Consider the following 22,645-nt stretch of genomic DNA (forward strand, 5'->3'; position numbering starts at 1 on the left):
ACAGTGAGTACTCTTTGGAATGTTCTTATTAATCTTACATTTTGGTGACAGTCTATTTTACTGCTTGGAGGTCTGTCCTCACACCAAAAAAGCGGAATGCATTTACTGGCACTGGGACTGAGGTTTTGGAAGTCATGCAGTAAAATTCATGTAAATCAGATTTATGTTTTACATTGGAAATGCCATTTTAGAGATCTCCTGATGGCTGGCTCAAAATTAAGTTCAGAAATATCCTCCGATGCAGATTAAGTACAAACCTGTTACTTTTAAAGACTGAGTGAAATAACAGAATAAAATAGAGGATGATCATTCTCAAAAGTATGCTCATGAGAAAAACTGGTGGCAGATCGATGAATCTCATCTTGAGACAAAAATATATGTAGCCTTGCTATCTACCAGCCTTCCAGCTCCTCTGATACATACTGTAAGAGAACACCTGACAAGAGAAATAACATTTAGATCATTGCTTTATAAGCTTCCCTGGGCTGAGAACAAACACCCCTGTTAATAACGGGATGCATCACTCACATCATCTTCAGTGTCCAAGAATTTATTAAAATTAACCTAAAATGCTAAGGAAGACAGCATTTTGACAATGTGAGCTTAATTTAAAATTTTGAATTAAGAATAAACAATACAAGCACTTCAAAAGATTTTGCATAAAACATCTTCCAGAAAGGGATGAAAAAATGGAGATTGGGATGTAAATCCCAAATGAGGATAACAGAATTATGCAGGGATACAATGGTGTTACCAACATGATTGATCTTTTCTGAGCTAAGCTGCGCGGATTTTTTCAAGAGCTGTGAATTAGAATACCCATATATGGTAGTGAGGGATGAAAATTGTAAAATTGTGTATAATTAAAACCATTCAGTGACATTCTGAGTCTGTTAAGCATCACCTTCTCTCTGAGCTCTGCATATAAGCGTCTTTATAAATGTGTTACAGAAAAGAGATCAGTATGCAAAAGTTTGAAGCTCTTAGATTGCTATAGGGAACTTTTAAATTTTATCACGTAACCTAACACTACTGACCACAGAAACTGGGACCAGAAGACGAGTTTACATATGACCAGTCTATGCACTGGGACTATAAAGCTTGTTTCAGATATTGATCAGTAGCAGTTCTTGTTATTTATTTGTTTGTTTGTTGATTTAAGTTATGCAAGATGACTCTGTAAGGTGATGGATTTCAGGTAGTTTATCCTTTTTCCTAAGACAGAAACAGTGAAAGCGATAAGATGCAAAGACCAAAACGTGAGCTCCGCAGAAGCCTCCTGACCCCTGATGTCAGTTACTGGTTTAGCAGGGCTTTCACCACTGTCTCCCGTAACATCCTCATGCAAAACTGGGAGTAGCAGCTGATAAACCAGAAGGTTGTGCTGCCATCCAGACAGGCTGGAGAAATGGGCAACAGGAATGTCACAAAGTTCAAAGGGAAATGCCCAGCCCTGCCCCTGGGGAGAAATAACCCCTGACAGCGGGACAGGCTGGGGGCTGACCGTCTGGAAAGCACCTTTGCAGAAAAAGACGTGGAGGTCCTGGAGGACAAGAAGTCGAACAAGAGCCATCAGAGTGCTCTGGACACTCATTGGCATCCTGGGGTCATTAGGAAGAGCCTTAGCCAGCAGGTTGAGGGAGGTGGTCCTTCCCTCTCCTCAGCACTGGTGAGACACTTCTGAGTCCTACTCCAGCTCTGGGCTCCCGCTACAGAAAAGGCACAGGCAAACTGGAGCTTTTTGTAACTCTTACTCTTTTATGGGCATAATTCTATTGCGTAAACTTAATTCTGTAAAAACAATACCTTCTTCTTTCATTACACTGTTCATCCATTTATCCTGCCCTTCTGTATTGCTTTTCACATAAGACAGCTGTACCGAAGTGGCACGTGCCAGAGGGAGCTGCATCCCGTTCACTGTCACATCAGGGCAGCGCTGTGGACGCAGGTGGAGAACTACGATGCTGACATGGAGAGCACAAGCTGTGGGTATTACAGATGCCGTTGGTATCTAACTTATCTTAAAGGGTGTTGTAATGATGGCAAAGCCTAAAAGTGGAAAAAATGAGTTCAGTTCTTAATACCAGGTTTGGCTGATTGCTTAGCAGTTAAATAAAGAAAACATTATTACTCAGAACATGTTTGCTTTACAGTGATTTCAAGGAGCTCTAGTCAGTGTGAAGTTCCACACAGCGATATATTTATTACTACCCACTTTTCATTGTAGAAGATATCTCACGTACGGTGATCTGTGCAGGGGTTGCAGCTCTGAGAAATAAGTTACTTTCTGTAATATTTTGCGTCTAAGAATTACTGAACATAGAAAGATACTGTGCATCTTGCGTTGTTTTATTTCTTCCAGAAGTGTAGACTCACTGGACAAGATACCAAATGCAGTAAGACAGCATTTTGTTGCATATTTTATGTTCTGGGAAGGGATATTTATATCTACTCTTTGGCCCAGATTCTGGAACAGCCGCCAGTTTCACAAACAGCAACAATTATCTGCTAAAAGGGGACTAGAACTTCTCAGAATTGAAGTTCCCTATGGAATATACATATATAATGTGTGTGTGTGTGTATACACATGTACATACATATATATGTTTTTGGGGAAGAGGAGCGATGGAGTGGTAATTCTGACACTGCTTTTTGTGCTCTCAAACACTTTTTTTTTTTGTGCAGCTGAATATTACTGAGGCTATCACTGTTTAACTGTTTTTTATTGCAGTGTTGATAAGTAAATTTCTGCAATATTGTGTACTTTATTGTTTTCATACTATTTGATTTTTTATTTTTTTTTTTGCTGTTCAGGTTTTTTTGTTAACTGAGGTTTGAAGTTATTTTTCCATATGCATTAGTAGTGTTGTATTTTTGCCCCTATGTGAATAACATCATAAAAGCAGAAACAAAATCAGCTGTTTCAGAAGAAAATCAAAGCTGTCCAAAATAAATTCTGTAATTTGAGTGGATTGCTGACAGGCAGTGGTCTGTCAGCGTTTTTTCATCCCTCTGTCTCTGCCACCTTCTGTTGCAGTGGCACCGTGCCTGTGGGCAGAGTATCAATGATGTAGTCTTCGTTGCTGCAAAGGAGACTATTCCTTCATGAAAGCGCTGAAAATCCAAGCACTTTCTTAAATACTGGATTTTATAAAATAAGGTGTAAGAAAATGTTCTGCTTTCTTGTACCTGTCAGCTCAGAATTCGAGACTCAGTTCATGTAGGACCTTTTCTGAAGCTCACTAACGTCCCTGTAAAAATTACCATTGACTTTACTTAGTTACTGATTTTAAAAAACAAAGAACAATTGCTCATGCGTTAATGTTGGAAATCTCACTGTTAAAGGCATATTTCATTGTTTCAGAGTTCCTTGATTTGTTGAACAAGGTAAGAATAAAAAAATTCATGTTTATAGTTAAAATATACCAAATAGCTGTCCTTCTGCTTAGAATGATGAACAGACTCTTTTCCAATTGACTGAATTCAGAAGAACTAGAGCATGTCAGGGGGGTGGTTTTTTGTCATACAATACATCTATATTTACCTAGACGTAATGAGAACACTGAATAATTTATAATGATCTGTGATTCAGATAACTGTGGAATTTTTAAAGAATCTGCTCTCTTTGGGTAGCGATGGTTTGGATAACCAAGTTTGTATGGTGGACCAAAGTGGGCACTAGTGTAGATTTGCTGGAAGTTAAGCTTCATCTCACAGCTTCCCAGAGTACTGTCTGTTGAAAATAATACTGGGGCTTTGAGTTAGGAAGGCAGATCGAAAAATAAAAAAGTAAATAAATAAAGCAACAGTGTATTGTTTCGTTTAAAGTGCCATTGCAAACCACATACAGGGATTATTTTTTTGGGAGGCCCGTGGGATGATTAACAGGATGTACTTTCAGAGTTCCTCTTTATATAGCTTTGAAAAAAATGGGAATACGTGGGTGAGATACAGCTTTGTTTACTCTGAAAGTTTTTCGCTGTAATGAAGAAGACGTATGCGTGTTTTAAGTTTTTACTGCCTTTGTGCCTGACTTTCTGGTGTATGCAGTTTAGGTACTATCGTGTTGATTCCTGAGGGTATTACGTGCTCGAGGATCACAGGCGTTAGGAGAACCCTCCTGTCCCTCCTCGTTGTCATTGAGATAACGACGAAACTGTTCTGGACTCGTTGGGATGTTGAGGTGTTCAGACCACAGCCTCCTAAAAATTCTCAAAGTCAGCCATGCCTGGAGGCATAAAAGTGCCAGTAGCTTGCCATGGCTGCCTCTTGACTCTCCAGAGCTCTTCCAGGTTGTGGGCAGGGTGTGTAACTTGCTCTCAAGCAATCACAGAAGTCCAGCATGTCTCTGGGAATTCTTTGTACGTCAGTTTGGTAGGATGCAAATGTACAGACGGCACTAATGATTCAGTACAGATATTGTGCATGCACTGAGAGGAGCAATCAGAATGAAAAGGAGGAAGGCAAGCTTTAGTGTAAGTTTTTGTTTTGTTCTGTTTTTAAGATAAAAGCAATAAAGCTGCATTGTTTGTTAATCTTTGATAAACAGCATATGGATTTCTAAAATGCAGGTGACAATTCCGTAATCTTATTTATGCGAGAGTTCCTACCGAAGTACAAAGAAAACGTGCTTGAATGGATAGGAGCTTCATGAACAAAGCCACAGCAGACTAAGTTCTTAGTGAAGTCTTTTTAAGATTACAGAATGCACTTAAATGTATGTAATAAAACAGGATTTTTATTTTTTTTTTTAATTTTAAGCCTAAGGGATATCACTGGAAAGAATTAGGATGTTGTGTTTGAGGTTGCAGGTATAATTGTCTAATTAAGAAACAGCTGCCTAAATGTTAATGCCTAAAACGTTATGATGCATACTTTTAAAGAACTTCCTGTGCAAAAGAAGTTAAGCTGGATTTATGTCAGCTTCTTCTGGCTCATCATAGCTAACTGTTGTGCCTGTTCAAACAGCTTCTCGCTCTGGTTTTCTTTCATTCATGCAGCATTCTGGGTGCCTGAATACAGGCTGGTAAATCAAAAACAAACCCCAGGACCTGTGTTTGTTACTGTTAGGACAAAAAGCTTAGTTTGGGAGGGGAAAATACTGATATTGCAAAGCCGATCTGCAGATACTTACTGTTTGCTTCTCTGTTCTCCTCTTTTGAATATATTTTGCTGGATCTTTCATTTGTATCTCTGGCTTACTATGTGACAGTTCTGCCCTTCTGAGCCTCTAACTCCACTGATAAGGAATAATAATACTGTACCTGTCAGAAAACTGAATATATCCAATTTTTTGGTGTATGTATAAAAATATTTTGTCTAGTTTCTAAAGCTTAAGAATATGTTAAAAACCTCTAGTTGCAATGCCATACTTTCTACTTAGGGCATGAATGCTCAATTTTCACATCGCAGAGCAGGACTGCTGTATAAAACGGTGTGGTTACTCTGTGATGAAGTTACAGCCAGCTATACACTCCCAACAGCACCTCTGTTGAGTTAGGGAAGTTTTGGAATTTAATACTTTACCTTGGCAGGTCACCTCCTGCAGGAAACCGTATGTTTGCTTTGGCTGTATGTATGTCTGCTCACTCTGCATAAAATGATCTACGGAAGTAATTTATCTTTTGCCAGTTAGTTTGATTTATTTATTTTTTTTAATACAAGTCATTTTTTGTATCTGGGCCTTTTGAAACAGAAAACCAAGAAAACTACTATCATAAGTACTACTTGACTTTTTTTTCCCTTTCCTCTTTCAGATGAGAACTCTCCAGCCAATTTTTGGGATTCCAAGAATCGGGGAGTGACTGGCACGCAAAAAGGACAAATTGTATGGCGAATTGAACCTGGCCCCTATTTTATGGAATGTGAGTACCTATTTATCCAACGCATATCTAAAGGCAAGCATGCCTTTATGTCAAGGCAAGTCAACAGGATGGCATTTGATATCTATTTTGTCAGTCCCTCTGATAAACCAAAGGAATGGATTGTTTTCCTCTAAGGGGCAGCATTTTCCAGTGTGCTTGGACATTATAAAAGTCAAATTGAACTTAGATGTACATTTGTATTCTAGGAATGTTCTTAGACAGCATGTTTCAGTTTAAGGGAGGAAGAAATTTCCCTTATGCAATGTCATATAGTATATACGCATTGAAAGATGAAGTCCCTTCCCAAGAAGTTTAAAATTTCAGTTAGACAAATATTAATGGTAAATGCACACAAAGGACAAGGTAATAAGCTAATAGTTCTTGCCAATGTTTGTTAGTATGAAGGCTAGATTTGTCTCTAGGAAGTGCCAGCCTCCTGTCCAGTTGCATCAGGATTTCTCAGCTGAAGTTTTGTTGAGCTGGGAAATCCCCTAAGTAATTTTGAGGTATTGAGAGTCTCTATGTGACTGGAAGAAAAGGCCTTCAGTTGAACTCTGTAAGGAGTATTGGTAGCCAAGCTTTGAATGCAAGAGCTATGCCACTCCGTTAGGCAACCAGGATTTATAGGAAGCTAAGCCACTCTGCTGTGTGCTTTTTTTTTTTTAAAAAAAATCTTTTTCTTTGTTTTTTTTTTTTTCTTTTTCATGAAAAAGAGCTGTCTTGCCATCTAAAGTATATGATCCCCTAAAGAAACTGATGTTCCAATCCTACGATGTTATGTCTGGGCTTGCTGAAAACTCTGATATGCCAAGCATCAAAGTGGCAATCAGTCCCAAAAGAGCTCTGAGCTGCTCTACCACCTGTTTAGCCTCACAGCAATGAATCTTCCTTCATAAATAAAAAAAAAAAAAAAAATGCTCCCACTCTGTTACTTCACTGTACAGTGCAGTGCTGCTAACTGTAGATCTTGGCAGAAATTTTTATTTTAATTAACTGATAGAACAGCAATACATGTATTTCAAGTGGTGTTGTATACCCTGTACTATAAATAATTATTAAAACTTATTTCTAGAACTCATCATTGAATCTTGCCAAGTTACTCTATGCGTTATGCAGCATATTTCTTTAACAACAACAAAAAAGCTTTACTAGGATAAAATTAAATTCAATGTCAGGAGTTTGTTACAGGAAAAAATGATTGAACTAAAGATAAGGATCAAGACAATTAACTTTTGTGGTGCCAAAGACAGTGGTATATTAAAGCAGATTAAAATGTATGTTAGAAGAGTTCATTGCCTCATTTTTCTTGTGCATATCTGTCAGTATTGTTTGCCAATATGGCCAGTTTGACTTCAAGGATGTTTGTATATTTTAGCTGGTTATGAGTTGCTCCATCATGCACAGAGATGAGGGCTTTGAACATTTATTTCATGTGAGTAACCTAGGCTAATGCTTCAAGAACTAGTTTTGAGTTAAAATCAGCTGCAACTGACTTCACACTTCGCAGCAACTGATAGAAAGAGTGCAGGATATACATTCTTTGGTTGTGGCTAGCTTTACTAGTGAACAGTTCTGCTGCCATACAATGAACAAGAGACAAGCAATTATGCAGCAACTGGGAACTGTAAAAAGGAATGTTTATGAGCATATGTTGCTATAGCACATAGTATGGCAGATAAATATGTCACCAGTGACACTTGTGTTTCTTGTGAGAGGCCAAAAATTGCACTGAAACACTTAAATGAATGTCAGATTCCACTTCTTAAACTAGAAGGCCCCATTGATATGTGACCATGTTTTCTCAGCAAGGCTTTTTCTTGTAGCTTAAAGGTGGCGAAGCGACTCTTGATGCAACTACAGGCAGTTGCTCTTTTTTTATTTTATTTTTTTCCCCCCTTTCTTTTTTATTCCTCAGATCACTAAATCACAGCTCAGGCAAATGCAGCAGGTGGCTGCACAGTTCATGTGCAACCACAGTGTTCCTGCCTCTGCGGTGCCGCAGCAGGCCGGGTGTGGGAAGAGCTGTGCTGTCAGGGTTCTCATCATGCTCTGCAGACAGTGACACTGCCCAGCCTGTGCCGGCCACGGAGACAAACGTAGCTCCCTTGTTAGCCTCTTTCTCCTGCTGCGGTGCTGGTATAATTAGTACTCTCAGTGTAGCACTGCGTGTGATGCCACTGCCATAGCAAGGGAGCAAGAGGGAGAGGCAAATGGAGAGGCTAACATCTCCAGGTAAGTATGTGCCTCATGTCCCTCATGAATACCAGGCCCTGGAGGCAAGGGGGAAGGTCTGGAGAGAGGAAGAGTGTTCCCCAGTAGAGGAAGATCAGGTTAGAGACCACTTGGCCAAACTGGACATCCATAAGTCCATGGGCCCTCATGAGATGCACCTGTGAGTGCTGAGAGAGCTGGCAGATGTTATTGCTTGGCCACTCTCCATCATCTTTGAAAGGTCACGGAGAACAGGAGAGGTGCCTGAGGACTGGAGGAAGGCAAATATCACTCCAGTCTTCAAAAAGGGCAGGAAGGAGGACCCAGGGAACTGCAGACCGGTTAGTCTCCTCTTAGGAAACTGAGGAAGTGTGGACTAGACGAGGGGATAGTGAGGTGCATTGAGAGCTGGCTGTGTGACAGGAATCAGAGGGTTGTGATTAACAGAGCAGGGTCGAGTTGGAGGCCTTATAACCAGTGGTGTCCCCCAGGGGTCAATAATTGGACCAGTATTGCTTAACGTATTCATCAATGACCTGGACGAGGGGACAGAGTGTATCCTCAGCAAGTTCGCTGATGATATCAAACTGGGAGGGCTGGCTGACACCCCAGAGGGCCATGCTGCCATCCAGCGTGACCTAGACAGGCTGGAGAGCTGGGCAGGGAAGAACCTAATGAGGTTCAACAAGGACAAGTGTAGGGTCCTGCACCTGGGGAGGAAGAATGTCAGGCACCAGTATAGGTTAGGGGTGGACCTGCTGGGAAGCAGCTCTGAAGAAAAGGATCTGGGGGTCTTGGCAGAGAGTAAATTGCCCATAAGCAAGCGGTGTGCCCTTGTTGCCAAGAAGGCCAACGGAATTCTGGACTGCATAGGGAAGAGTGTGGCCAGCAGGTCAAGGGAGGTCATTCTCCCCCTCTACTCTGCACTGGTGAGGCCACAACTGGAATACTGTGTCCAGTTCCGGGCTCCCCAGTTCAAGAGAGACAGGGAACTACTGGAGAGAGTCCAGTGAAGGGCGAAAAAGATGATTGAGGGACTGGAGCATCTCCCTTATGAGGAAAGGCTGAAAGAGCTGGGACTCTTTAGCCTGGAGAAGAGAAGGTTGAGGGGGGACCTGATTAATGTTTACAAGTATCTAAAGGGTGGGTTTAAGGAGGATGGAGCCAGACTCTTTTCAGTGGTTCCCAGTAACAGGACGAGGGGTAAGGGGCACAAGCTGGAACATAGGAAGTTCGATCAAATATGAGAAAAAACTTCTTTACGGTGAGGGTGACAGAGCACTGGAACAGGCTGCCCGGGGAGGTTGTGGAGTCCCCTTCTGTGGAGACTTCCAAGACCCACCTGGATGCAGTCCTGAGTAATGTGCTCTGGGCAATCCTGCATTAGCAGAGGAGTTGGATTAGATGATCTCTAGAGGTCCCTTCCAACTCTGAAGAATTCCTTGAAAATTCTGTGATTCCGTGCCTGATTATTGAAGTTAAGGTATCTCTGATGCTTTAATCTGCCATTATTTTCCAAATTTTGGAAAGAACTCTACAGTTGTAGATTTTTTGTGTTTAGAAATATCTTTGCTAAGAGGCAGAACATATCAGATACAGGTCATGGTATTAGGACTTTGTCATACTTACTCCTCACAGTAATGACATGCAGCAGACCATTGGTAACTTGACCATGCTTCTCTAGAAATGAAAGAAGCAAGTGGAGAACAATCCCAGATTCAGCAGCTATGTCCCAGAATTTTTGAAGCAGTAGGTCCAATAAGAGGCAACAATGTCTGGGGGACCAGCGTGGACAAAATGTGTAAAAGGATCGGTCTAAACTCGTCTGGAGACTAATCACAGCATAGGAATGCTGGTTGTATCCAACCTCCTGCTCTAACCGGGTTCAACACTTGACCTGGTCAGCTGTGGTTTGTAAAACACAGTATTGAAAACCTTCAAGGACAGAGATTTCACAGATGCTGTAGGTAACCTTTTCCAGTGCTGCGGTATTGTTCCAGCCAAAAAGATTTCTCTGGCATCCAATCTGAATGGCCAAAGCTTAAATTTGGGGCTGTTGCCCCTTCTATAATCTTCTCATAGAACTGTAATGAGTAGAGTTTATAATATTTGTCTTGCCTTAACCTCCTCTTCACTAGACTAAACAAGGCCAGATCCTTCAGCCTCTTCTCATGGGTCACATTTTCTCAGTCCCAACCATCTTTGTAGCACTCTGCTGTCCCCCCTCCATTTTGTCCATGCTCTTGAACCTAGGGACCCAAAACTAGGCACAGTTTTTCTCACCAGTGCCAAGTAGAGGGGTACAGTAACTTCCATCTATCTGCTGGCCACACACCTTCTAATGTAGCCTGTGAGGTGGCTTGTCGTATTTGCGAGGAGAGCACGTGCTGGATGTGCTGGCTCATATTCGCCTTGGTGTCCGTCTTGGGCCCAGTGCCGTTTCAGCAGGGCTGTGGCTTTGCCAGTCTGTTCAGAGGCTGTAGTGATGCACGGGGTCGTTCTACCCCTGGCGCAGAGACTGGCAAGTCTCCCTCCTGAACTCAATGACATCACTGTTGACCCAGTCCTCTGGCTATTGCTTGTTCTCTGACGTGTAGAGAAGCTGCAGAAAGCTGATGACAAGCTAGGTATATAACTGAGTTGGAGCTGGGGTTATGTCACGACAGGGTTTTCTGTCTCAGAGCTGTTTCCTGTTTGGAGCACAGACAGTGCTTAATTGCCGCCACCTATAGGCTGCTATACCTGTATGATTGGCAGGCTCCTTGCTCTAACTATACGCAAGGAGAAGAGGGGGATGTTTGCTGCAAGCCTGAGAAGCCTTGAACAAGCTCTGGCAGTGAGGACTGACGATGCTTGTTAATAGAGTTACGCTAAATAATTACAATTATCCTTTAGGATTTCCAGTCAAAACTGGCCTGAAGTTGTCTGTCTTTTTGGCAAGAAAAGGATCGGAATTTACTAATGTTGAGTGATGCGTTGACATTAGTCAGCAAGCATGTTATCCCAAAGACTTTGGTTGTGTTTTTTCCCTAGGCGTGTGAGAGCTTAGGGACATTACATACCTTTTCACCAGTAATGTAATATCTCTGTAGGGCGAAGTGCAGAGGATGATAGCATCGCTAACATGCCACATGCAAACTAATCTCACGCAGAAGGATTATTGCCATTTTAATTGCTTTCATATTAATCAGTGAGAATCAGCCGGACTGGGCCTCAGATTCCTTCTATGATCCTCAGATTTGGGTCTTTTAAGAAAAGCACCTTAGGTCTTAATTTGGGAAGCTGTTTTTCCGTAAGCATAATTGTAAACTTATTGATACTTTCACTGTGGTCTGTGGAATTTATGCTTATGTTTGAAGGTAGGCCTTAGATAAGCATTTTTCTGAATTTTGCATTACTGTATATCTGCAGTCTTGTAACTCAATTTTCCATTCATTTCCATTTCATTTCATCCCTGTGGATTCAGCATCTCCTGTTTCCCAAGCAAGTAACATATAAAGGAATAGTTTGCCATCTGCTCTATTCAGATCAAGTAACCTGCAGAAAGGAGGGCAGGGAGAGTCTCACCATCTTCATACTAAAACAGACATTAATTCCCCCCCCAGACATCCAAAATTAGCAAAACAAGGACGATCAAAGAAAACTCTCGCTTGCTTTAGACAGAAATCAACACCAAAAATTCTGTAGACTCTACCCTTAGAAGGGAGAATCAAAGGAATCAACATGAAATAATGAGAAATAAACTTAATGTATTCCAGAAATACAAGCAGCCTCTGAGGGGAGGGGGAGGAAGAGTATCCAAAAGAGAAAGAAAATACTTGCAAGTACGAAGTCCAGCTCACCATCACAAACAGCTGGTGGTGTTAAGCTGTCACCTCGAGACAAAGTGAGTGGCTCCGAACTGCAGAGCCAGCCAGTACAGGGGCAGGTGTTCCTCTTTCTTTTTCCTGGGGAAGGAGCAGAAGTGCCCTGCAAGCATGAAAGGGAACTCAGCCATTTTAGAGATTCAAGAAGGTGAATCTGAGCATCAGTATGCCCGAGATGCTGTTTCCTTACGTAGCAGAGGTGGCTTTAAAACATCCTGCTCTGAGGCTTGCTAAAATCTGGGGGAAGGGAAACAATGACTCACTAGACGGCTCCCTCAAGTTGTTTGCTGTGTAAACTGCAGAAGAATTGCCAAACGTGGCTGCAGCTCTACAAACAGTTTTCATCCTTCTGCAAAAGGAAGGAACAAGTTCCAGGAGCATTATCCTGGGGAAGTGGCAATAGTGTGAAGGTGCAACAGAGCTTAATGCTTTCGCCTTTGGTATGGTCACCTCGTAATTAGCATGGCATCAGACTGTTCGGTCCTTAAGTATGGCAGGACCTTTAGTCTCTGGTGCAAGAGAGGCTGCGATTGCCCCAGGAGAGGTTTTAGATGGCAGAGTATTTCTCTGGGTATAGCAGTCTGTGAGCTTGGGAAGGCAGGGGCTCTCTTTGGGGCATCGTGGTGGAACAGAGATGATGGTATTCCTTACGGAGAACAGAGCTAGCAGAAAGATGGAGTGAAATGATCCATGGAAAGGCTGGTGATACAAAAAGCATGTGAAAGGGAGCTTGAGTCTTGTGAAGACTAGTTGATAAAAGCTGCTGCTCGTTTATATACCGCTGCGTCTAAGACAGTTTTCTGCAATATGGGGAAGGAACGGCCAAGTCGGGGGTGCCATGGGAGGGAGAATCAGTATGGTACAGTCACTGCCACGCAACAGGTAACTGGTGCTTATGCCCTTCCACATGCAAATCCCCCAGAGGTTAAAAGCGGTAAAACAGGCCAGGGGCTATTTTCTGCTGCTGGGAGCAAGTGACAGGCGTGACTTGCGCCTGCGCAGCCAACCCTTACCCCTGTGTCGGAGTGGTCTTGTGCGCGCACTGGAGTCCCTGCCATGGTCCTGCCTGGTTTATTAGTACAGGCGTAGGCCAAGAGCCTCCTTTGAGACTGTGTTGGACTTGTATTTATAAGTTAGAGCCTTGGTCCCATGAGTAGTAATTACAGTATCCACAAGAAACACCTTCACCTACTTTACTTGTAGTGTAATGTCTTTGTTGTTATTTATAACATTTGATGTCATAGTCATTACCGTTAGTAGAATAGAAATATATTGATTTGCATGTATTTTCTTTACTGATGCTATGACTTTATGTCTTGAACGGTAATCCGTAGTGGCAGCTGCTGGGATTCATCCAGAGACTGACAGTCTTGTCACATCAATCATTTCCAAATCACCCTTGGGATGTTTGTGGTTAAACTACTTCTGGTGCCACACTGCGATACTCAGATGCAGTGACTGCACAGATGCTGTCTGTTTTGTACTTAAAATCTCAGGTTTGTGGCATGAGTAGACTATGAGCTGTATTTAGAAAACGTGGTAATATATGTGTTTGCGTTACACTGGTATGATATTACAAGTGAGGTTTTGTGTGGAGTTCCCTGTATTCAGTCCCTATTTCCATGAAGCTATAACTTTTGCAAAAATAGTGTATTGAGACTGAAACTGCCATACTTTGTAGCTAGCAGAGCAAACTCCCGTTTCCCTTTTTTATTAAAAAAAGCTAATATATATTGAAAGGAAAAAAATACTAGTTTAATAATTGATTCTGATGTGCATTTAACTTTTAAGAGCTGCTGTAGCAAGGAGTTGTTACTAGAGGTATGAGCAGAGTTTACTATTTTTAGTGGTTTTGACCAAAATGGTCAATGTTAATGAATGTTCTATCAACATAATTCATTCCTTGTATCCCGTCTTTATATTTTTTTACCATTTAAATTACATTCTGTAAAGGTCATTGTTTTCTTGCATGTTCTGTATTGTTTTCTCACATTGTTCTGAGTCTGGAACGCTTGTCTGTATAGTGCCTTGCAACCAGTGCCCTTTCAGTGGTCTGTCTGGGGACTCATGGTTATTGTCCCTACCTTATTTATAAACACATTCACTGAGTTAGAAATACTGCTGTTATTCTGCTATTTATATCTGTTGTCTCTTAACAGCTATTTTTGAGTATCACAAATAACTGAAACAGGATCAGGTCTTGTATTTTTACCTTTGTGGCAAGCCTTGTTGACTTCCTTAAGCTCCTAATACCCCCGGTGTTTTGTTTTAAAGGTTAGATTATAATGAAATGCTTTGCCAAACTGGAATATAATAGGCAATGCTCGTGACTGTAAATAAGAACATCTCCGAGTGACAGCAGAGTGAGCGGGGCTGGCAGGGGTGCGAAGGCTCTGTTACCTGAACAACCATTTGTCCAAGCAGTTTCCTCTGAAGCAGGATAGATGAAGAGAGACCACTGGGACATAAACATTTTCTGTTATTGATCCTAGTTTATCTAAAAAGCTTTCTGCAAGTCTACTTAAGTCACTTTCTAGGTTTCTTTTTTTATCATTCCTTCTGTGAAATAAATTCTATGATGTACGTGCTGAGAGAGACACGGCAAGTACCCTGAGGCAACCAGCTTTGGCACTTGCGTTCTGCTGCTGTTTACTACGCTGGGCTGTTCCCCGTAGGAAGTAATCAGAAAGGTACATGCTTAAAGTGATGCAGAGAACAGAATGCTAAATGTCCAAGCAAAAAGTTTGTGTTCACTGAACTGTCACGCTAAGGAAAAGAAATTGAACTGGCAGGATGCGCAGAGCACTTCTAAATTGCTGCAGTTGTCTATGAGGTGTTTGGGTTCAGCTAGGAAAAATTAGAGTTTAACCCAGTGCCTTTTCCCTGGATTGCATCTCCCTTTATAGCTTTGTAAAGCCTGAATGTGAGTGACTTGGTTTGTTCTAGTGACAAAGTTTTCTTAACTAAGTTTCATAGAACATGCTTTTATATTTTTCAGCTGAGTTCATTTGATGTCAGCTTTTCCTTACTGAACGTTGGAGGGCATACGTTTATATCTGCAGAGAGGCATGGATTCAGCCCAGAGAACTTCTGGCAGCTCTCTGCTGTGTCCAGGAAGTATTAGCTGCTGTGCGATTTCCATGCAGTTAGCCAGGAGCACTGTTTACCCCCGCAGACTGTTAAAACCCAGCTAGGATCTGACTTGTCTTCTGGAGGTGTCTCTGCCCATCCCTTCTCAGTGGAATGTGGGGTGGTTCCACCTCTAATACAGGCGTTTCGTTTGAGTTGGGTATATCTGGAGCAAACTGTTCTTATAGCGAACCCATTTGTTTTCTTGAATTATCAGTCTCCTGGAAAGAATGCACTCTTCTAGAATTATCTTCATGTGTTTATGCATTCCAAGTTTATGTATTCTGAGTATCTTTCTATCCTAAAGTAATTTTTTGATAGGACAAGTTAGAGTATTAAGACAGTAAAAAGGTAGTTGAAGTGGGGGACTTTGGGGAATTAGTGATGTTTTAAAAGCAAGTTATTATTTGGTGTAGGCTGATCTCTTTAGTATTGAATAGGCAAGAGTGTTTGGTCCATAGAGAGAAGTACAACACTATAATTTCCTCCAGGAGTTCTTTTGAAATTCAAATATCAGTGTTTGAGTCCCAGAAACCTTTGTTAATTCCAACATTTTTATGTAACGGACCTAAGCAGCTATAAAACTATGGTTGTAAAATGATAACAGCTATTGGCTTTTAAAGAAGGGGATTATGGTTTTATGGAGTGTTCCGATTAATTAACATATATATAACTTTTTATGCGTGTGTGTGGTATCTTTTAAATAATCATAGCTACCTCAATTCCATTTTGGTCTTGTTTCTAAATGAAGATGGAATTTCTTGTGGCGTGTATGATGTCTGGAGGAATGTCAGTGATAATGGGGCATGTGTGGTATCAAGGACACAGAGCTAGGTACATTTATTTTTTTTCCCCCATGAATGAAAATACTTTTTGTTCTGAAATGTCATATTTTTCTTTAATGAGACAGCAGATAGTCCTGTGGTCAGGTACAGATGTCTTTCCCTTGCTGGATTTACTGCTATTAACTTTTTCATTAAAGATCACATATAAAGCAAGCTAATTACCTTGTTGAGGGAAGAAGTAGGAAAGAAAAAAGAGAAGTGCAAGTTTTCCCCTAAAGGAAATACATGAAAGCAAGATGGTAGGAGGAATGAAAGAAACTGGGAAAACTCTGTAGGTGACACGTGCTATTGTGCAGTTTGTAGTATGGAGGAGTTCAGAGGAAGCCTGTGTGTTAATACAGTATTGAACTCAACTCTCTAAATATTAAAGTCCTGTTTGCAGATAACTGAACTTACTGTTTCTGAGGAGGTCTGTGTGTATATGGGGCCTTATTTATAGATAGTAGGCTGAGATGTGTTCTATCCGGACCAGCCACGGATAACTATTTTCAGTATATCTGGAGCTCAGGAATCCATCAGTCAAGAAAAAAATATTCTAATCAACGCTTTTTTCTCTGAACACAGTACAAGAAATGTCAGAAAGCTAGATCCTCAGCTGCTTTGAACTGACAGGGTTCCTCTGAGATTTCTTCTAATGTTAACTGGGATTTCTAGTAGCATTAGCTGCAAAAAGCTTCCTTAGCTATCTCTGGTCCTATGAAAGGATTGTATTCTTGCTACATACAAGATCTGGTCTTGCAAGCCCATATTCAATTTGGCAATGTCTGCGTGCTTGTGATGCCCATTTTACAATTTTGTGCTGAATGTACAGCTTCTCTTGTGTTAATCCTGTTGACACAATGCTAACAGCAGGTCTGCCATTCCTGTGTGTATAAATCCCAAACCAAATCAACACTGCTTCTGTTGGGAAGTGAGAGAAGAAGTCTCTGCACTGTGTTTTTAAGTGCTCTGCTTTTTCTAATTAGTTGTAGAAATTAATCCTGATGATATTTATTTTTTAAAAATTTCATTTATATGAAAAGGGATCATCAGATTAAAGATTGTTTTGTTCTATCACCAGACGCATACAGGTATTGAAAAGTACTGTATGCTTGTAGAAGTCATTGGGAGAAAGAAATTGAGGATCCAGACCTTGTAGCGCTGCGTTTCGGCCTTTCGGGGAATACACGTGTCAGTGTAGTGAAAATATATGACAAACTTCTGTCCGCTGTCATGTTATTGACTCTCTGTGAATAGAAGCAGCAGCTGATACCTCTCTGTTGCTAGGTTCTTTTCAGAAGTGATGAATTGAGAGAAGGTAGCTAGCGACAACAGACTGAATAAACAGCAGCTCTAGAAACTCTCTGAAAAATAAAGTTTGGGTCACATTAAAGTTGAGCAATGTAGCTAGAAAATAGAAGTCTTGGTGAAGTAATTCATTGTTTTACCATTCTCTCATGTAGTTGTAACACAATCACAGTGTGATTAAATGATGCTCAAGGCTGCGTCCTGGTTATGTAATATATGTATTTTACAAGGTGGATAGCTGAGCACTTGGTATAAATCCTGACAACTTTCACGAGTGCTCAAAGTCCCATTTTATGTGAGCCAGAAATTCTTGTGTGTTGATTTGGATATAAATATTGTTGGTAGGTCAAGAGAATTGCTCAGTTTAGGAAGAACCAACCTGCAGGTCCTGACCCATCATTTTTAGGTCTGATGATAAAGCTTTGTAGGTGACTAGAAATCCTGTTTGCATTTGGAATTTTGCTGTAAAGCTTGTGGTAAACAGAGCACGTTTTGACTGTGTGTGTGAACTCAGCTGTGGGGAGCAGGAAGTGGGACCAGCAGCTCCTCCACCTCCTGAGTCCCTGGAGGCTCCATCAGCCAGTCACTTGCCTTTGAAGGGTAGTTCTGAGGTGCCTCCTCTTTGTTCTGGGAGGAAGATAGTAAATAAACATTGACCTATAACTGCAGCAAATTTAAAAATAAATAAATAATCCTTTTTGGCTGAGCAGGCTTGCAGGATGGATGTCTGATACTTCTGAGCAGGGGTAAGTGGGTATTTTATCTTGCAGTAATGAAATACCTCAGCCCTCAAGGAATGATGCTGTATGTCTCAAAACCTTATACAAAACATTGCAGTTTTGTATTTTAGAACTACTGACGTATTGTTGAACCAAGTCAGAGGAACTGAACTGCCCAAACTTTTCATGCGCATCCTCTGGTCTGTCTGAACTGACTGCTGTAATTTCTGCTTGCCTGTGGCCATTTCTGTACCCAGAAGTAAACCCTTATCAACTTCACACAGAAGAGTTATCCCAATGGAGAAGGAAAACAGAGCGATTGTTCCAGATAGGGGAAAATCCCACAGGATCAAGGGCGGCCATAATTATAGCTGTTCTGCTGCGTTGGAGGAATGCAGAGGAACAACAGTGGGAGGTCAGGCTTCGGTTAAACATAATGCTCTTTTATTTGCAGTAAATGCAATTTAGCAAACAAAACTTTATTCGGGGGGACCGGAAACATGGTCCCACGTTCACCTTTCCTGTGTTCCAATATAAAATGTATCAAGCTTCCTTCAGGTATGTGTCATGCAACTTCTTCCAGAGTCTGACAAGAATCATTCTAGTACCAAATGTCTTGGTAACCCTTTTTCATAGCTGATTATATTGAAATAGTAGCAGAAATCTAAAATGCAGAATTAGGTAAATTAATTTTATTTTTTTTTTTTCCTCCCCTGTTAAGCAACAGAAGGTCCCAACACACAAAGGGGAGAGAACCAGATGCTCTGTTTTCAATTTCCTGTTGAAGTATTTCTGAAGGCAGATCATTGAATGATGGATGCCACTCATATAGAATGAGCTTTCAAGAATACACTGAACAGCATATTAACAGCTTTCCACCGTGGTCAGCCGTACTTGCATCTCCACTCCTACCAGAATGCCAGAACACCTGTAGGGCTAATGCAGAATCCAGACTTTGAGCTTGCATTTCACAGTATTTTGTCACACCCTCAAGTTGTGTCTATTTATTCCCTTAACCAGGATAAAGGGTATTTTTGGTTTAGCATACTAAACGATTGTAAAAGGTTTGACAGGTTATACAAAAAATGAAATCTTATTAGTGAGGCCCTGGAGGAGTTAATAAAAGATGCAGTGCTTTTAAACACTTTCATCAGTGGTGTGAAATACAGGGTTCCCAGTGATTTCGTCTGTGGATGATATGAGAATTAGTGGAAAGGATAAAAATTGAATCACAGGATGGTTCAGGTTGGAAAGGACCTTAAAGACCATCTAGTTCCAACCCCCCTGCCATGGGCAGGGACACCTCCTGCTAGACCAGGCTGCTCAAAGCCCCATCCAGCCTGGCCTTGAACACCTCCAGGGATGGGGCATTGACAGCTTCTCTGGGCAACCTGTTCCAGTGCCTCACAGTAAAGAATTTCTTCCTAATATCTCTAATGTGAATCTACCCTCTTTCAGTTTGAAACCATTACCCCTCGTCCTATCATTACACTGCCTGATAAAAGATCCATGGAGGATGATTGAGCAAGATAGGCACAGCCAAATAAAATTAATTTTGGTGTTGCTGACTTCAGAATGAAAGGCACGTAGGCCATGTGTCCTGCGTCTTAACATCAGCGTGCTACGTAACTTGTGAACAAGGAGCTGTAATGCATTTCTTGGATATATAAGCAGAGAAGCATCTTGTAGGACCACAGGAATGATCGCCCCAACCTTGTCCCCCCATTCAGCTTTGTTGAGGGTGATGCAGGGGTACTGTGTATACTCCTAGAGTCCATATGTCAACATTCATGTTGTGAAGGGAAGAAGGGGCAGCAAAGAGCACAACAGTGATCAGAGTAGGTGATCCAGTGATTTCTTTTCTCCTCCATCTTGTAAGAATCAACTCAGAGCAAAAAACACAGTTATCTTACAAATAGGGTTGTATTGTAATCCAGGAAAATATACCCTGAATCTCTACCCTGATTCTCTGCAGTCCTGTTTTTGGCTGTGAGAGAGCAAGTGATGGGACACTTGTAGCCTTTCTGTCCCTGTGCCCTTGGCTAAGGTTGGGGAAAAGCAGTGGAAGGCACGTTGTCCTGCTGCTGCTGCTGGGGGGCTCGGGGCACTTAGCATGTGTTCACCCGTGCTGCTCTCCCTTCCAGCGCAATTACTGTAGGAGTACGTAGTTCACTTGAGAATTATTCCTTCCATATGAAAAAAACCCCAAACTGTTCAAACTGCCTAAAAAGGATACCACTGTTTAAATCATCTTGTCAGCATAATTTATGTTAATGCATTCATCAAAATATGTTACCTTCTGTTTGAGAAGCAAAAAAAGCAGTTGCTTTGACAATTTCATAGATTAACAGGGTACAATACCTTCAGTACCACCTCTGTGCGTAAGGCTGTAGAGAGAGGTCCCATTTCCATGTGACTAAATAATTTAAGAACAAAACATATGTGTAATTATTTTTTAGTTTGCGAATTACAAATCTGTTGAAAAATAACAATTCACATTATCCCTATAATGTTGAAATGAACTTGTCTTCAGAGATCTGTACCGGTCTCATTTCCTTCCCCCTGGACACATACAAAACATACAGAAGTGGCTTTGTGTGAACTGCGGCTTGTGAATACTTAGACATTTCTTATCCAATAGTGACCGTGGATATCTCACTGTAAGAGATGGAAAAAATGAGCTGTTGGTTTTTTACTGACTGAGTGGAAACATAGTTAAAATTAATAATTTAGAAACAAAACCAGAAGGCAGCATTTACCAACTCTTTGGCTAAAAACTCTATTCAGACGTTTTGAGACAGGTTTCCAATTTTCTACAGGTTGAGAGAACATACATTTCAGTTACAGTTATTGCATGCTTTCACAACAAGGTGAAAGAACACAGAAGTCAGCCATGACTCCCTGTGTGCACGTGCGCCTTCCGTTGTCTCTCTCTTGCCCAGGGTCAGTCGTAAAGGGTTTAATGCGATTTTTGTTTTGTTTTCCAGCTGAAATAAAGATCTGCTTTAAATATTACCATGGTGTTAGTGGAGCCCTCCGAGCTACTACTCCATGTATCACTGTGAAAAACCCGGCTGTGATGGTAAGTGTAGCCTCGTTGTCAGACAAACCTGTTGATATAAGTCTCCTAGTTTTACCATTAACTGCAGTTTTTGCAAAAAGCGATATTGCCTGACAGAAATCATTAAAATTGGGAAATGCTTTTCTTGGTTTTGTATTTTTCATTGTAAAATGACATTGAAATCACTGAGCTCAGTGGAAATCTGTTATGCTGAGAACTTGATTTTGCTTGCTTTCAATTTTGTGGCTTAGTTTGTTGTAATTTAACACCATAGTAGAGTGTTTTCCCACTGGTTATCTGACTCAAACTGAATCCTTATTAAAAGTCTTCTTATTTCTTAATATTCAAGATGAAATTGTTGCTGAGGTAGCAACTATTAGTATAAAAAAAGAGACTGCAAAAATTACTGATTTTGTTGAGTGTTTGTATACCACTGAAATTTAGATAATTCTCTGACTATTGAAAATTATTGCTGCCTTTCTATGCTTTCATTATGAGACTTGTTCTTTTGAAATACGAAAAGTTTTAGAGGAATTTTTTCAGCTGTTTAAATACGTATTGGAAGAAGAGCCTTCCGAACTTGTATCCAGGTGCTTTTGATGGAAGCAATTTATCTAATAGGCTGGATCTTCAGTTGATGTGAAGTTTCACAGCGCATTTGATTCTTTGATATTAGCTGACAAATATTTAAGATCATGTCTGTTAGGATGTTGTCTTGACAACTGCAATGCTGAAGATACTGTAGAGCGCAAGTTATTCAGACTGAATAGCTTTTATTCTGATCCTGCACTTTTTCAGCGTTTTATGTTATATGCAAGTGCATGTTATGGCTATATGGTATTGTATGTGCTGTACTAGACTCTATATCTCATTATACCAAATGTTTTTTCTTTTTCTTAGAATTATAGAACTAGGTGATAACATCATTTAATTGTCAAATCTTTGTCAGATCTGTCTATGAATAATACCATTTCGCAGCAGGCATGTGAGCTCTTGATATTTTACAGAAGAAAATGTGTTACAGTTAATGAGCTTGACAGCCGCTGTCTTTAATATCAATTTATAAACTACAGACTGTAAGGTAGCCTGACTTTGAATAAAGGAAAAAAACACATCTTAAAATGGGCTGCGTGCTGCACTGTGTTGTTACTGAGAAGCAGAATGATTATGTTGGATGGAGAAACTGTTTGAACTTGTGTGTTTTCTTCACCTTGTCATAGTAGCCACCAATGTTTTTGAGATTCAGTGCTCAAAAGGACACCTGAATTTCTGTCTCTTAGTATGCATTTATTAACTTAGGAGCTACCTGAAGGACCTGTCTTTCAGAGTCATTGGTCAGTCCGGAGGGGTTCACTGACTGTCACTATTTAAATTTCTTTCCTTTGAAAGGTAGCACAGGGTCCTGGGGATTCTACAGAATCTACACTCCTGCTAGAAGGTGTCATTTTATAGAAACAGTTTTATTTGTGCTAACAATATAGACTTCCAGTAATAGTGAGCTGTTAGTTTCCCCTGATGAGAACGTCATATGACAGCTCGGATGAGACTTCCTAAAAATACCGTATTGGGTTAGTTATACGTAAGCATACCTATTACTATGTTAAATACCTCACACCGTTTTCATGGTTTTGGTGTTGAGCTTAAGCACTGTGTAGTAGAGACC

The 22,645-nt window shown here is 40.8% G+C and overlaps 1 protein-coding gene across 4 annotated transcripts in view; it reads left to right on the plus strand.

Annotated features, from left to right (window-relative positions):
* HECW2 (HECT, C2 and WW domain containing E3 ubiquitin protein ligase 2) overlaps positions 1 to 22,645 on the plus strand; it is a 182,829-nt gene that overhangs the window by 87,078 nt on the left and 73,106 nt on the right. For 3 of the 4 annotated variants that reach the window (XM_063340740.1, XM_063340739.1, XM_063340741.1), the window contains 2 exons: positions 5,757 to 5,864; positions 20,909 to 21,003. In XM_063340740.1, the coding sequence (XP_063196810.1) occupies positions 5,757 to 5,864; positions 20,909 to 21,003 (203 nt within the window). Of the gene's footprint in view, positions 1 to 1,869; positions 1,986 to 5,756; positions 5,865 to 20,908; positions 21,004 to 22,645 lie in introns of all 4 variants that reach the window. The other variant, XM_063340742.1, reaches the window with a different exon arrangement.

This window comes from Chroicocephalus ridibundus, chromosome 7, assembly GCF_963924245.1.
Source record: "Chroicocephalus ridibundus chromosome 7, bChrRid1.1, whole genome shotgun sequence".
Lineage (NCBI taxonomy): Eukaryota > Metazoa > Chordata > Aves > Charadriiformes > Laridae > Chroicocephalus > Chroicocephalus ridibundus.